The sequence below is a fragment of the Nipponia nippon genome, unplaced genomic scaffold, assembly GCF_047370975.1.
Source record: "Nipponia nippon isolate SJK-2023a ecotype South Korea unplaced genomic scaffold, ASM4737097v1 scaffold_8, whole genome shotgun sequence".
NCBI lineage: Eukaryota > Metazoa > Chordata > Aves > Pelecaniformes > Threskiornithidae > Nipponia > Nipponia nippon.
The window spans coordinates 41385936-41400394 of NW_028262402.1; the positions used below are offsets into that span (position 1 = coordinate 41385936).

Genomic DNA, 14459 nt, shown 5'->3' on the forward strand with positions numbered 1-14459 from the left:
AAGATGTCTGACAGCAAACAAGTGCAGAGGGAGGAGCAAGCTGTAGTTTCTTCTGAATTCTGTCAACCCCTAAAATCTCTGAAAAGGCTGTAGCACAGTCTCTCAAGAGCAGGAAGAAAGGTAAGGTAAGCACAGACACAGAGAACAATGGGGGGGAAAGTGGGAAACAGTCAATATATTTCTCCACAATTGATTTCTGATACTGATTCCTCTCACCCCAACTCTAGAACACACATATACACAGTAATACCAGTAGACGGCAAATCAAATGGCCAATAATGCTCTTTTCGGCTTCACCCACCTATACTATCATTGTAGCTTGCATCATTTTACTGTAGCAACAGCAATTCCAGTAAGTGTTAAAGAAACAACCGTCTTCAATAACCATTTTGCAGCACTTACATGGAAAACTTGTTTCCCTATATAGATGCACATTTTCAGATCATTCACAACCTCCTTCTCAGACTGCTGTTTCCAAAACTGAGTTGTCCTTTGCCAGACAATGCCAATGGACTTCCAGTATGCTGCTCGTTCTTTTGCTGTTAAAAGTAGTTCCAAAAGCCATTTCTTACTCTCAGTGAAATAAATAACATTAGACTGATGAAAATGTTAGAAACTGGTGCTTAAAATGGAAACTATTACTAGTGGGCGTCAGTGCAATACAGTGCTAGTTAACAAACTTTTTCAAAGCAGGAATGTACGCTGGCCAAAACTGGAAAGTTTGCTTCCTATGTCCATGATTTTGCAATTCTGTATGCTGAGGCAGTAGGACTAAATTGGTGCTCTAACACAAAGTAGGAAAACGGTAACATTCAGTATAAATTTTAATTGTCAGCACTCCTGCCTGGATTCTGCAAACAATTTGCTATCAGAGAATAATTCAATGGGCTGCCAACTCATTACATATTAAGTCAGAAAGGTAGACACACAACACACTTGGGGTGCTGCTAGCCAGCAATACTAATGGCTTTTTTCATTACCAAAGAATTCCCTCTTCCACTTTCAGGAGATTTTAAACAAACACATGAGTCTGAAATATCTGGAAATATTTTTTTTTTTCTGCTTTTCTAGTGCTTTTAAAAGCGAATAAGAGAAGATTTCATGATATTGTATTTGTTTTTCTAAAAGAAAATCCTGTTTTATTCAAACATACTTAAACCTGGTATGTTTGAAGAATGGACAGGATTGAATGGATTATCACATCAGGTGAACACCTTGTCTTCAATGTTTTGTTGGCTTAAAGACAAATAATTTGGTTTTGCATTGCTAATTTTGATGATTTCTAAATATTTTGGCCAAAATCCACCATACAGCCTATATAGTAAGTTTCTGTTCCAGATGCTTCACTGGAATACACATGGAATTCTCCCATTTTCAGGTCAAATTCTCTGCACTACACTAATAATACCAAAACATTAGGCAAACTATGCAGTGCACTGCTTTCATGGTGAAATGCTTAGTCTGTATTGATTTCAATCCAAGTTTCCAAATTCTTTAGTACTTTTTGCCCATGCTGCCTACTACTCTCTTTCCACTTTCTCCAGAATAGAGCAACTTTCATTTATTTATTTTTAATCTGATTAGCTAACCCAAATGGCTATTGGCTTATCTTGTGCTGCATGTTGCAAACAACATTTAAAGGTACACTGTACTCTTACTAAACTGTCGTGGCACCTCTCCATGTTGTGCGTCATTGTGTAAGTGTCACTATCTTTAACTGACGTTCCTCTTGCTTCCAAGAAAGCCTTTCCTGCTATGTGAGTTTTACCACAGCTTTTCATTGCTGCAGATCAGTATTTCTCTCTCTCATGGTTCCCTCTCGGCTCTTTGCTTCTTTCTAGCAAGAAGAGCAGAAGATGGCTACAACCAGAGACTAAAACACTCACGACACCATGCTGAGGCACAAGTGGCTCATGAAATAGTTCTCCCTACTTAGCTTTTTCTTCTGCCAGTGCTAGTGGGAAAACAGTCCCTATCCAACTAGTTAAAGTGTCAAAATTCATATTCTCTTGAGAAATGTATTCAGTCATCAGATGAATTCCCAGATAGTGTGACTATCTGACGTAAGCCTTCAAAGTTTCGTCTGAGTTGCATATATACTGCCGCTCTAGCAGAAAAAGGAAAAAAGTGTATTTACATTCATTTTGCCAAACATTAGCATCTTCTGTCCAATCATTTGAATGCAGAAGTGTTAGGAGAAAACAGCTTAGAGAACAAGGGTTGACATATACAGTGTGAAATCTTAAGGTGCTTGAATGCAATGAGGGAGAAAGTGAGACAGAACCACATTTCATCTCCCTAACTGTGCTATAGTCCACATGAACTTTGTGACAGGTCTCTGTCTCTCAGCCACACTTCACTAGCTTCTGCTGACATTCAGCTGTCAGACAGCAACCCTTTACCATGCCCCTAACATGCTCTACAGCTTCACCCAATTAACTCGCTTTCACTTGACATTGCAGCAAAAAGCTTCATAATAGGTGGTCAAGGTGCATGGTGTCTGCTTGCCCTCTAACTGCTCACGCACAGCAAAATGCTTAGCTACCTTCCTTTTTGTCTGTTTGCTCTGAACTGGTGCAACTACAATTTAGGCATTCTGCTACTAAACAGGACAAGAACAGCAGACCTTTGCCAGTGGTGCGTTAATCTATCTTTTACCAAAGACAAATTTTAATGCAGAATCCTAGAGCTAATCATCACAAATATTTCGGCAAAAAAGAAATTACACTGATTCAGTAAAATACTTCAATCACTTTATAATTAATAAAGATATACTGTATCAGCAATATGGACACAAGTGGGAAAGAGGGAAAAAGTAATTATTTCTAATAGTAACATTTAACAACATAAAGGAGAAAGGTCTAGGAACAATGAAAATGTCTTTATGACTCAGCTTTCTTGCATTAAAAAATCTTTAGGCATTCAGAAGATTAATTTTTGCTATGGATTTCTGCCAAATATGCAATATTTTTGAGGAATAATATTCCAAAATATAAATCTATGTAGCTAACAAAACAAATTAACTTTTAAAAAACTGGAAATCAACATTTTAGGATTCTCCTGGTAGCTTATATAAAAACGAGAACAAACATGGAACTCGCTGTTACTTTGCAGACAGGTGCCTTGAGAATACTCCAGTTTGCTCACTACTTCTCACAAGTATATTTGTATTAAATATCTGGAGTAGGTCAGAAAAGGCCCTTAAAAATCCAATATGAAATAAGTACTGATGATGTTCAAGCACTCTTTGCTGAAGAGGCACACTATTAACCAAGGGTGGAACAGTCTGGATGAGCACTGGTGTCTGGACAGAGGAATTAGGAGAGTTGCTGTAGTGAATGCCTTCTGGTGGCCATAGGGGTTTCAACTACCAGAAGTCCAGCAAGGCAAGACTCAGAAGACTATCCATGAAGCCCTTTCGGATTCTGGTGTTTGCAAAACTACAGTAAGCTTGGATAGGTTATGTAACCTATTTGCTCTCCCGGAATATCTACAGGGACAAGTCCCCTTGAAGTCCTGTCTTAAAAACCATTGAAAGGGCATTTTTTTCACACAAGAAATCTGATTTTCATAAAGAGAAGCAGGCATCCAGTTTGTAGAAAGTGGAAGCTCAAGAGAAGCCAGAAGCATGAAGGAAGGAAAACAAAAAGGAAATATATTGATTGAGGTGTAAAGCAGACACCTCTCTTGACAGGAATTTATGGCAAGGACATAGAACCAACTTATCTTTATGAAAGGTGGTGAAAAGAAGCAAGTTATAATGACTTGGAACTTGCACACCTCTGGCAGAGACTGCTGATGCAAAAATGGGGAGTTTTGCAGCAATGAAAAAAATGTAGCAAACGTCTCACTCAGATTTCAAGCAAGAAAATGGTATTACTCAGACTTAAAATGAAATGCCAGGGACATGCAAGGCCTCTCAGTGGAGAATATTATTGCAGATCTCTCCAAAAACCTTCAGGTGAGCAAAAAGTTATTTCAGTCCACTTGGTTGTGAGAATATAATCCGGTGTTGTCCATTAGCCTGAAGTTAGAAGGGAAATGCTGATCTCACAAATTGACTGCTTTTAGCACCCCCTAACAAACAGCGGAATTACGTTAGCTCTTAGGAGACAACAGAATTAGAATCATAAACTGGATACACACACGGTTCATGCAACCAATTTAAAAACAGACTGATTGTAATCAGTTATCCAAAATGCAGACAAACACTTGCATGCTGAGTAAGAACATCTGCATTTCCATTAGACTACAGGCTAATCTAAATCTCAATTCATCTAAATAACTGTATTAAACTGAATAGCCTCTTAAAAGGTCCTCTAGTGATAGAGCAAAATATGACTGACTTATACCACATGCTTAGAAGTGAACTATTACTACTGTCAGCTTCATTTTCTCAAAATGAATGTTTATTATTAAAATCATCAATGTATATAGGAGGACAAAGGGTACCACCCTTTTAGCACTAGCCAATGCAGTATACATTTTCTGGATCACCCACTGCAGATATGTAGCCTGCTACCTCCCAGCCAAAATTCTGATAAGGGCTTCGTCCCCCTCCCCCATAAACTAGCTTAGAGAAAGATTCACCAGGAAAAGGTACATTTGTCTCCCTGTAGGTTTGGGGCAGTTTTCAAACTTTCGATTGCTTATCCAAACCAAGCACTTTAATGTTCATTCATGCCCAGTAAAACTTAGTTGAAGTAACTTCAGGAGAGAATTACTCCTTCTCCTGAAAATTGCAGGCAATATCTGAAGCAGTGTATATTCAATAGAGTTCTAAAGGGTAGTTTTATAACAGGGAAAACAGTTGGCTTTCCGGCAGTATTGCTTGTAAAGTATCAGTTGATATCTGAATAGCCTAAAAAAAAAAATTTTAGGCTCAATTTCAGTTGATGGCTAACATGTAGGTCTTTTGTAAATGCAAGATCCAAATTACGCTAACTGGGCAAAGAATCAAGCTTATCAGTTATAAACAACTTGAGTGTGGGTGAGCTAGGTTTACTGTCTCTATTGGTTTTGGCAAAATTTATATATACAGTTATACTTCAGACTGAAATTAAATAAAAAAAAATCTAATAATTACTTAAACATAACTTTTTATACTTATTAGATTCCTGAGCACAATAAGCCTCTAAGATCCGCTCTTAGCTCAGGTACTAGATCATCACTTTCTGTGAGGCTGAACCTGCAGTTTGAGTGAGTCCACTAGGCAAATGGAACTACTATTTCCTGCATACCAATCATATTTTATGTGAATCAACAATAAAAAAATGCTAATGGAATTTCATCCTTTTGTATATATATGGAAAATGTGTGTTCTCAAAGCATAGAAGAGTTAAGCCAACAACAACAAAAAAACACACCAGAACCCACCATGACCACATACAACACTTCAAACTTTCATTAGGCATGTAAAATTTTTATCAGAAGAGTCACTAAGAACATAGAAGGAGACTTGGAGAGAGGTTTATTCAGCTTTTTGATTTGTAAAACAAGAAAGCTGTAACACAACTTTAAAAAATCATTTTAGGCAGGGATGTTTCAGTAATTTGGTGTGCCTTGTACATTGCAGAATGATACGTTAAATTCCTCTATTCAAAGCTCCCAATCAGATTATGCTCTTCTAAAAAAAATCTCTTATTTATAGTGTAGTAAACTTCAGTAAGTTATTAAATGAAACTGAAAATTCCTAACGCAATAGGACCTTTTGACATGCACAAATTAAAATGAAACTGGATGACTTTAAGTGTCAGGAAGCTTTGCAAAGGCCTAGTTAAGTTACAATATATGCTCAGGCTCCCAAAAGAGTGCAATGCATTTACTAGACGCTGTGAAAGAAAACTTGATGTCACACAGAGTCTGAGAGACTAACAGGTCCCTGACCATAAGTGTATAACCACCATATGAACTGATCCTTTTATGATCAAATGAAACCCTCAGTACATAACAAAAGCTGAAAAATTAGTGTATTATTTCATTATTGTGGCTCTGGCCTCCAAGGGCTTTCTTTGTCAAATTACCTGCAATACTTAGGTAGGACAAAAGGCTTTCGAAATATTGGTGAACATACAAATTTAAGACAGGCACGTATTGCAATGCTAGCTTTATGGTGACATTTACTGGGTGAACTATGGGTTTATGAGCCAATTCAGTTGAAGGCCAGATCCAAAAGTGTGGTATCTTAAAGCAATGTGGCTTTAAAGGTTCCATGGGTCCCTCTCTATAAAGCTATAGGAATTGAAGCAGTTACACCATCTGAAAAGGATGAAATGGAATCATTGCATCATCATAATGTCACTTTGCTTTCCTAATATCATCACATGTAGCAGGGAAACTCTGGTGGTGATTAACCACACTATTCTTGCCTATATTTTTAGTAAATTTTATTACTTACTGTGCATTTTAAAGGTACCCTACCTTCCATTAAAAAAAAAAAAAGTCAATTGATTGCTTAACAAAGAGAAGGTCCTTCCTTTCCAAAAGGTAGCATTTCTGAAACAAGTCAACAAAAACCCCAAATTCGTATAAAATGAGAAAGGAAAGATATAGTTTAAGAAGCGCATTGGTTTCTAAATCTCTCTCTTTAACTGAACCATCACACAAACTGAAGAAAAGTTATTCGAAAAATCAAGATTATTATCATGATAACATCCTTTTAGGCAACAACAAAGTCCTTTAACCTACTGCGTACTCATTTTACATTTTCAACATTTGTTCAAGTACTAATCTATTCAACAGGCCAAACTGCTTCAGGGAACCCAGTCTCTGGAGAGAACAGGTCCTTACTATGATCAACTGGAAAAACTGTGCCTTCACTAGATTATGTGGGTTTCACAAATATCCACAAAAAGTTTTTATACATAATTTAAAAACAACAACAATAAATAAATAAATAAATAAATAAATAAATAAATAAATAAATAAATGTTGGGTAAATATTAAGCAGTGTGACTTAAATATGTAAAACCCAATAAAAATAAACATTAAGATGTAACTTGCTGACTGTATGCCCTTAAATCATGTTAACATTACAGGAATTAAATTATGAGTTAAGAACAGTGTTATGCTTCATGCCCTAACTCTGAATTTCCTGTCTTTTTATCTCTGCAAGTCATACTGTCTAATATATTTTAAAGTTGGGTTTTCGGGGTTTTTTTCATTTCCCTCATTAACTTTTATGCTTAAAGTACAGAATGCAAGCAATTGGGCAATGGAAGTAGGTAGACAAATGTATTTCTATAAAAATACGTTACTCTACTGCAAAAATGTCACAGAAAGGAACGCAAAAGCTTGTTTTCTTTTTCCCAGTTAAAATGGATGGAAACATGCCCAATTATAGGAGAAGGCAGGGGAAAAGACCATGAGCAAACCAACAGAAAAAAAACCCGATTTTATAAATTCCAGAAAGGCATAAAGTAAAGGAGACTGCTATGGTTTAGAGCTACCCTTCTTTATCGCTCTCATTATCTACCTTTGGCCTGTGGAGGATCCACTCCTCCTCCACTTGGACTAGTGAGCTGAGGTCTGACAGCTGAGAAATCTGCTGTGGGACCAAAGGTGGAGATGATACCCAGCCTCATGCTCCCATGACCTTCCTTCCAGTCAGTGCAACAGAAGCAGAGACTAAGAGGAGATACTGCATTACAGACAGTCGTCTCCTGTGGAGGAAAGTTTGCCTGCCGGCTGGCACTAAATTCTCTGGTGGTGGGACGTCAGTCGTCATCTTGCCATCCAGAGGGAAACATAAACCTCTAAACATGAGATTTTGCTTTACAAACACTTAAAGTACATCTTTTGAGGGGAATACTTACTTCCCCACTATTTTAAATGTAGTTTTATGCTTAAAGAGACTCTCCAGGACGAATCCAGTTAAATGTCAGCACAAATTTCTTTTTTCTTTTTTTTTTTTAATGGGCGTGTGTAGCATTATCCACACTACATTATAAGTGGGGCAATGCTGCACATATATGCATTTCTGAGGCTGCCTGAGAAAGAGGCAGACTCCTGGAAACACTGCCCTAGGTCTTATTCTCTTGCCTTTTTTCTCTGCGAACTGGGCAGTGAGCTAGTGGTACAAAGTAAACAAGAAACACCACAAAAAACAACAAAAATGCTTCCGCCTATCACCCCAATCAATTGAATTGCAACTCACAGGTAGCATCTATACATCTTGCACTATTTATCAAAGCTGAAGATCAGCACTGAATTTTCTCCTTATAAACAGTGCTTTACATACTTAGCTTGAAACACAAAACCAAACAGGTGTCAGAACAAGAAAATAATTATTCATAACAGTATACCTTATAGGATCTAAATTTAAAATATCAAGAAAATATCAGGAAGATGACAGTCTGGATTGCATGGATTCCTTCGCCATTTAAGTATCTGAGCTAGACTCATTCAGGCACAGCTATGCTTTAATCCCCTCCAAAAATTTCTCAGCAAATTCAGAGTCTCAGAACAAACAGACATTCCCTTTATGTTTAACCTACAGTTTAGCAGGGAATAATAGAAGCTTCCCAGCTCTCTTTCTTGAAATAACTTCTTCAAAAGGGAGGAGGACGCACCTTCTGGCCTGTGTAAAAGTCCTTGAGTCTGGAAAGAAGTGAATTTGTCTGCCTTTGTAGAGAATATTCCTTTTCTTCTATAAAGCCAGTAAAATTGTGTCCTCGGCTCTGTTCTTTTATAAAAACTTTTTCCCAGGGTTAAATGTCCTGGTCTATAATATCCAGTTCTCAAAATAACAGCCTGTCTCGCTCTCCCAATACTTTTATTTCTACTGCAGCATTAGTGATATACATAATAATATACAATAGTTGCTTTTAATTTGATGTGTTGAAAATGTCACTTTGAGAGGTGTGAGAAGAAGGCAAAAGAAACAGGAGTGTATAGAAAACAGAAAGCAACAACAACTTTCATGGCTGGTGCATAAAACTCATTGCATATTACCACTGAAACACATTTTGAAAGACCACTGCAAAGAAATCTAATAAGGAAAATCGCATCACACGGCTGTCTCCCGACTCAGAGTTGCCCTTCACAGCAACTGGGGCCTTTCTGAAACATTTCATTTCAGGAAACCTCATGTACAATTTTGCAAAGAAAATAAAAGACTAGCTTGTTCTAGTATTCCTCCATCAAAAACCGAACAAAATTAAGTGTAGGCATTCACTTCCTTTTTCTCTGTTAATCTGCTGCAGGCAGAGAATGAACGCATGATGATTTTTTACAGGGCAAACTTGAACCTATACTTTAGACTTCTTTCCTTATCCAAATCATTAGTTTCTCTAAATCAATTTCCAGTTAGTTTCTCCAGGAGGTACAATTGTTGCATTGGCCTGAGCATTTAGGATAAGAGATGAATACAGCTTCAGGTTCCAAGTGTCTTGTTTTCAGTCCTGGGAACTGAGGACCCTTGTTTGTGAGCTGGTAGTTCCAGTACCTCACTAGAAACACATTTCTAATGCCATAGAAATGCAAACCATGAAGGAAAAAAGGGAAAGGAGATTAGCTTCCTGAAAACATGACCCTCCTTTTTTGCAGTTCAGCCAATGACTTGAAAGATTTGTTTTGTGCTTAACATCGGAACAAACCTGCGGTCATTTAGGAACTTCATGGTTTCCATTAAACCGCACAGCATGGACATTTGGAATTTCATGGCAACTGTGAAGTGAGAATGTAGATCTTGCTTTTCCAAAGCACAGGCCTCTGCGGAGAGCTAACACCCACACACATTCACTCACATTCCTTAGCCAATTCATGTTATTAAGGAGACTTTAAGAACAGACAAAACAAAGCAAAAAAAGAAACAACAACCCCGAAAGCCACTTAAACCTCTTTTCTAAGCACTTGAAAGCAAAATACTACAAGTGGAAATGTAATGTTTAAATGCAGTGAACACATTGTGTTCATCTACAGCGTTTACAGCATTAACTCTGCAACTACACTGAAAAGCTGAAGTATTGGAAACCACCTAATTACCCAAACATTTACCTCTCTGCAGGTGTAAATACATGGGCCTAATAAGCCTTCCCACTGTGAAAGCAGTTACTTAAATTATATTAAAATATTAAAAACTATTTAATGAGCTTTTTTACCCTAAAGTAAATTGAGTGTGTGCCTTAACCTGCTTCAGGCAAAGGAAGTTTCAAACATATTGGTTTTGAAACTAGCCATTATTTCCCATGTTGCAAAAATGGCAATTTTATTTCCCAACAGCAAATGAAACTGTCAGGAAAATTTAGATGCAATAAAATTGGGTGGTTAAACCAACATACTGGATTTGGAATAAAACTGAATTAAAGGAATTAAAATTAACCATTATGTCAGTCAAACTTTATAAGAACTATTTTAAACGGGGGGGAGAGGATGTTGGATTTTTTTTTTTTGCAAAAGTTAGGTTTTGGACTTGGTGCAGTCCACCCGTAACTACCCATTTTATGTCCATCAACAGTGTCACATTTGAAATTTGCGCAATGAAAAATATTTTGCATAAAATGTGTTGCTTCTGGCAACATTTCTGCCTAAATAAAAAGTTGTCAGGCAGTGTGTGACTTTAGTGGTACAGAGTTTTAAAATGGTGGCTTCAGTCCAAGGCTAGCTAATAACGGCTGACATGCACTGGAATCTTGAGGCCTAAATCAACATTGTTTTCACAGCTGTAATTAAGCCACCTAATCAGAAGCACATTTTGACGGGACAGTTTCTGGAAGCCAGACATTACAATTTCTTATGCCTGGAGCGCAGTGGCTCATGAGAGGTCCTCATTTAATTTCAGGTTTTTTAAAAAAAAAAAAGGCTGTAAAATGAAAAGACTATTAAAAAAAAAGCAGTGTACGGCTGTTGAAATGAAGCAGGCCTATGTGTTCATGCCTTGACCAACCCTGCATCCCACTCTCCTTCGGCTCTCTGCCGAGTCCCCAGCTCTCAAGTGGCAGCTGCACACAGTGAGATTAAGGGCTTCTGCCAAAGTCAACAGATGAGCTGGTCTGAACTGGCTCTCTGTGTGTTCTGATTGTAAATTGTGCTGGTGATGATTAGAGAACTCTAACACAGGATGTCGACTCTTAAAACTGTCCAGAGAAAATAATTTTTATTTTTTTTTTAAGTTCAGGAAATTTTTTTAAACTTCTTTTGTGGCTTGGTACATAGTGTTGTGTCTATAACTTTCAGATGATTCAAACATGAATTCACACAAATTAAGTAACTATATTATTAAAAAAATACACCGTTACTTGCTCACAGTAAGATCCTTCATTTGGGGATGTTTACGTAGCAATGTTGCTGCTGAATGCAATTCTCTGACTACTACACTGCAGCAGTCTTGTGCTTCTACCACCTGCCAGTGGAAGATACCCCTTAAATTCAGACTATCAACTATTTTTGTTACGTGACTATCGCTTCAGGACGCTGCCATACCTGAAACGGCTAAACTGTCTTGCTCTTTTTTTTGAGTGCAGCTACATTAGTAACTTTAACATAAACTTTCAACCCCAGAGGCCATTGTAAAACTATCAATATGAAGGCACCAGTCACTGGGGTCTGATTACATTTAGTTCTGCATTTTAATTACATATGGATTCTATTAACTGAACCTTTTGCCTTATAGGCAACATTTTAATCAAATTACTATAATTTTCAAATATGTTACAATAGTCTGACAAGTTAAAAGTTCACATACCTATAATATTGAGTATCAAAAAAATTTTGAATAGAAAAGGAAGTATTCTTTACAAAATAGCAAATGTGCTGTTGGATTACTGTAAATGTTTTTGAACACCTTGCTCTAAGTTACATAATGTGATTTACAATATTGGTTTCATATTATTATTTTTTTATTGTTACTACATAATAAGCAAATAGTTTAAACTACATTATTTATATTGTTTTGTTGCAACTATTACTTGTGTAAGCAATACCACATGACAAGGTGAGCATGCGCTCTAGGATACCTGCATTCCTTGGTTATGCAGTAAGGTTGGCAAGTGACGGCCAGTTGCTTAAAATCAGGTAAGAAATGCAAATATTTCAGTAAGAAAAATAGTTTCTGCAAGATATTACTGCTTGGTGGACTCAGCCTGGTAGACACTTCAAGTTTAGTAAATATTACAAATACAGTTTTCTATTTTTGTCTATACTGATATTTCCACTCTTTCACATCTATTATCATCTCAATAGTCAGAAAATTCTCCTTGTGGGTTTGTCAGATTTTTCTTTACTTACTGTCTCTTTAAGAACATTCATATGTTTCACAGTAAATAAACCACTCACTGGTAATTAACAGTACTGAGTGAAAGTTACAATTATTTGAGGTCCATATCTTACTGAATTTTGCCCTGGACTGTTTCCAAGAAAAAACTGCAAGAAAAAGGGTAACAATAAAAATAACAAGTCTGATTATTTTTTGCAAGGCAAATTAAGGACTAGTATCTCCAAAACTTTTACAAAACCAGTTCAATTCCAAATCTTTCAAAAAATCTTTTCAGTTCAACTGTGCATCAGGCTAGCATGAAGTAGTGGAAAAGCCAAGCAGAGTTTTCATCCAGGACCTATCTGCTTCTTGCAACATCTGGGAAGAATTCCCCCAGCTACATCAGTCATTCCATGTCCTAACACAAGAGATATGGCTCCAGCCCATGAAAGACACTCTCTGACATTTAACACGACACCAATGGAGTGAGTGCCTTTCTCATATGCAGCAAGTGAAAAGGCAAATAGGTTTTTTTCTTTCTCTCCATTTCTGTCCTCATAATTCTAAATGTAACACGTTGCATCCCTGTTAGATGCAGGTCTCAGCCTTGAAATACAGATTGAACTGGTGACAAGGAAAGAAAGGGTATGGGGGGACAGACATGTAAAACCATGTAAGTAGGAAGAAACCGCCAGTGGTGTAGTTAACTGGTAAGTTTGAGTTTTAAATATTTCTTTTCTCCCTCGCTGCCATGAATGGGGTTCAAGTAGATCATGAGAACTGAGAGCTGACTGCCCTGAGTAGGAAGAATAGTGTACATTTTGCTTAATGCAGTTCTTCAACATAAAAGTATGAGAGCACATGTCAATTACTAGCATCTCAACAATAAATATGGATTTTCACGCCTAAGATCATTCTACTTGCTTCTCTTACCTTACCAAACCCTATAATTCCTGTATTTTCAGTACTTTAAGTGATAGCACTAGGGATTTTCAGACAAAGGACAGACACAGCCACAACTAGGGGGGGAAAAAAAGTAAGGATGATGCAAAGCCACATAAAGCAATGAGTGATTTCAATTGCAAGCCCAATTAGGAGAAGCATGCAAAGACAACAGTTGTTTTCGTGGTTAGTTAGAGAACTCTCCTCTTCTTACAGACCTTCACTTCACCCCTCTCACTCATCTGAAATTCACCTTCTGCCCCTTTCAGTTAAAGGTATCCTTTTGGCTCACCAAATTTCCATTTCTCCAGTGCACACAAAGCCTTTCTCTCTTCATCGTTTTTATACATTACTATATTTTCCTCTTAATTTTCTACTCTCCTTTGTTTCTGAAGTGAAAGCAGTAAAAGGAAGGAATATCATCAGATCAGCTGCACATTCAGGATCAGAGAAACACCTGACCACTTGTATGTAACAGCGGTTTCTTTTGTTTGCCAAAACTGATGCCAGAACACTTTAAATACTTAAAATTCTGACAGAAGTACTGACATCAGGCACAAAATCTCAGGGCTGAAAGCTACGAAAACACTTTCTGGAGAAATTTTACAATGAATTGAATTGTGTCAGTTCCTCATATGTGTCAGGTCACACTGGAAAATACAGTGTCACTGCATCCACTCCCCACAACACTGTGCTTCTTTGGCCGTACAGACACCATGGATTCACGTGCTTGCCATGTGACTAATATGATGCCACATGTTGCCCCAGTATAGTCATTGCTTATGACTATACTACTGCACAGTACAGCTCTTAAAAGCTCTCAGTTCAAAGCCTACTCATTACTGCAACTCTGAATGAAAGTGCAAGTATAGTAATAAACTAATGTATCTGAAGAAGAAGTAAAATGGATCAAAGCAGCAGAATGCAGTACTGTTCAAGTAACTGGCAAGTGTTCATTTAATAGGAAACCTTGAAGCACAGTCCAGTTTGTGATGTTTATATTACTAGATGTTACTGAACAAGAAATAGGCAGGAAAAATGAAATATAAGAACATTTTAGCTGATATCTTCCCTGCTTACATACAGATCATGTGTATAGTTAGTTAATACCAATGAAGTACTTCCACCAAAGACACCTTCACTAAGTTTTCCTAAGGAAAATCATAGGAAGGCATAAAGGCAGAGCCATGTAAAGGGAAACAATACAGTTTCTTAACTTCCATGGAGAAAATGGCAGTGCCAGTCCAGTACCAAGCTCAGTGCTCAGTGAAATAATTCTCCATCTTATTTCATGCTAGAGGTTGACTGCTGGCTTCTCTCTTCC

The 14459-nt window shown here is 37.3% G+C and overlaps 1 protein-coding gene across 4 annotated transcripts in view; it reads right to left on the bottom strand.

Annotated features, from left to right (window-relative positions):
• CCDC171 (coiled-coil domain containing 171) overlaps window positions 1-14459 on the bottom strand; it is a 168759-nt gene that overhangs the window by 13990 nt on the left and 140310 nt on the right. The window contains exon 25 of one of the 4 annotated variants that reach the window (XM_087742163.1): window positions 403-539. The exons of the other annotated variants lie outside the window; for them this stretch is intronic. Within the exon in view, the coding sequence (XP_087598289.1) occupies window positions 447-539 (93 nt within the window). The 3' untranslated portion in view covers window positions 403-446. The remainder of the gene's footprint in view (window positions 1-402; window positions 540-14459) is intronic. 4 annotated transcript variants of the gene reach the window in all.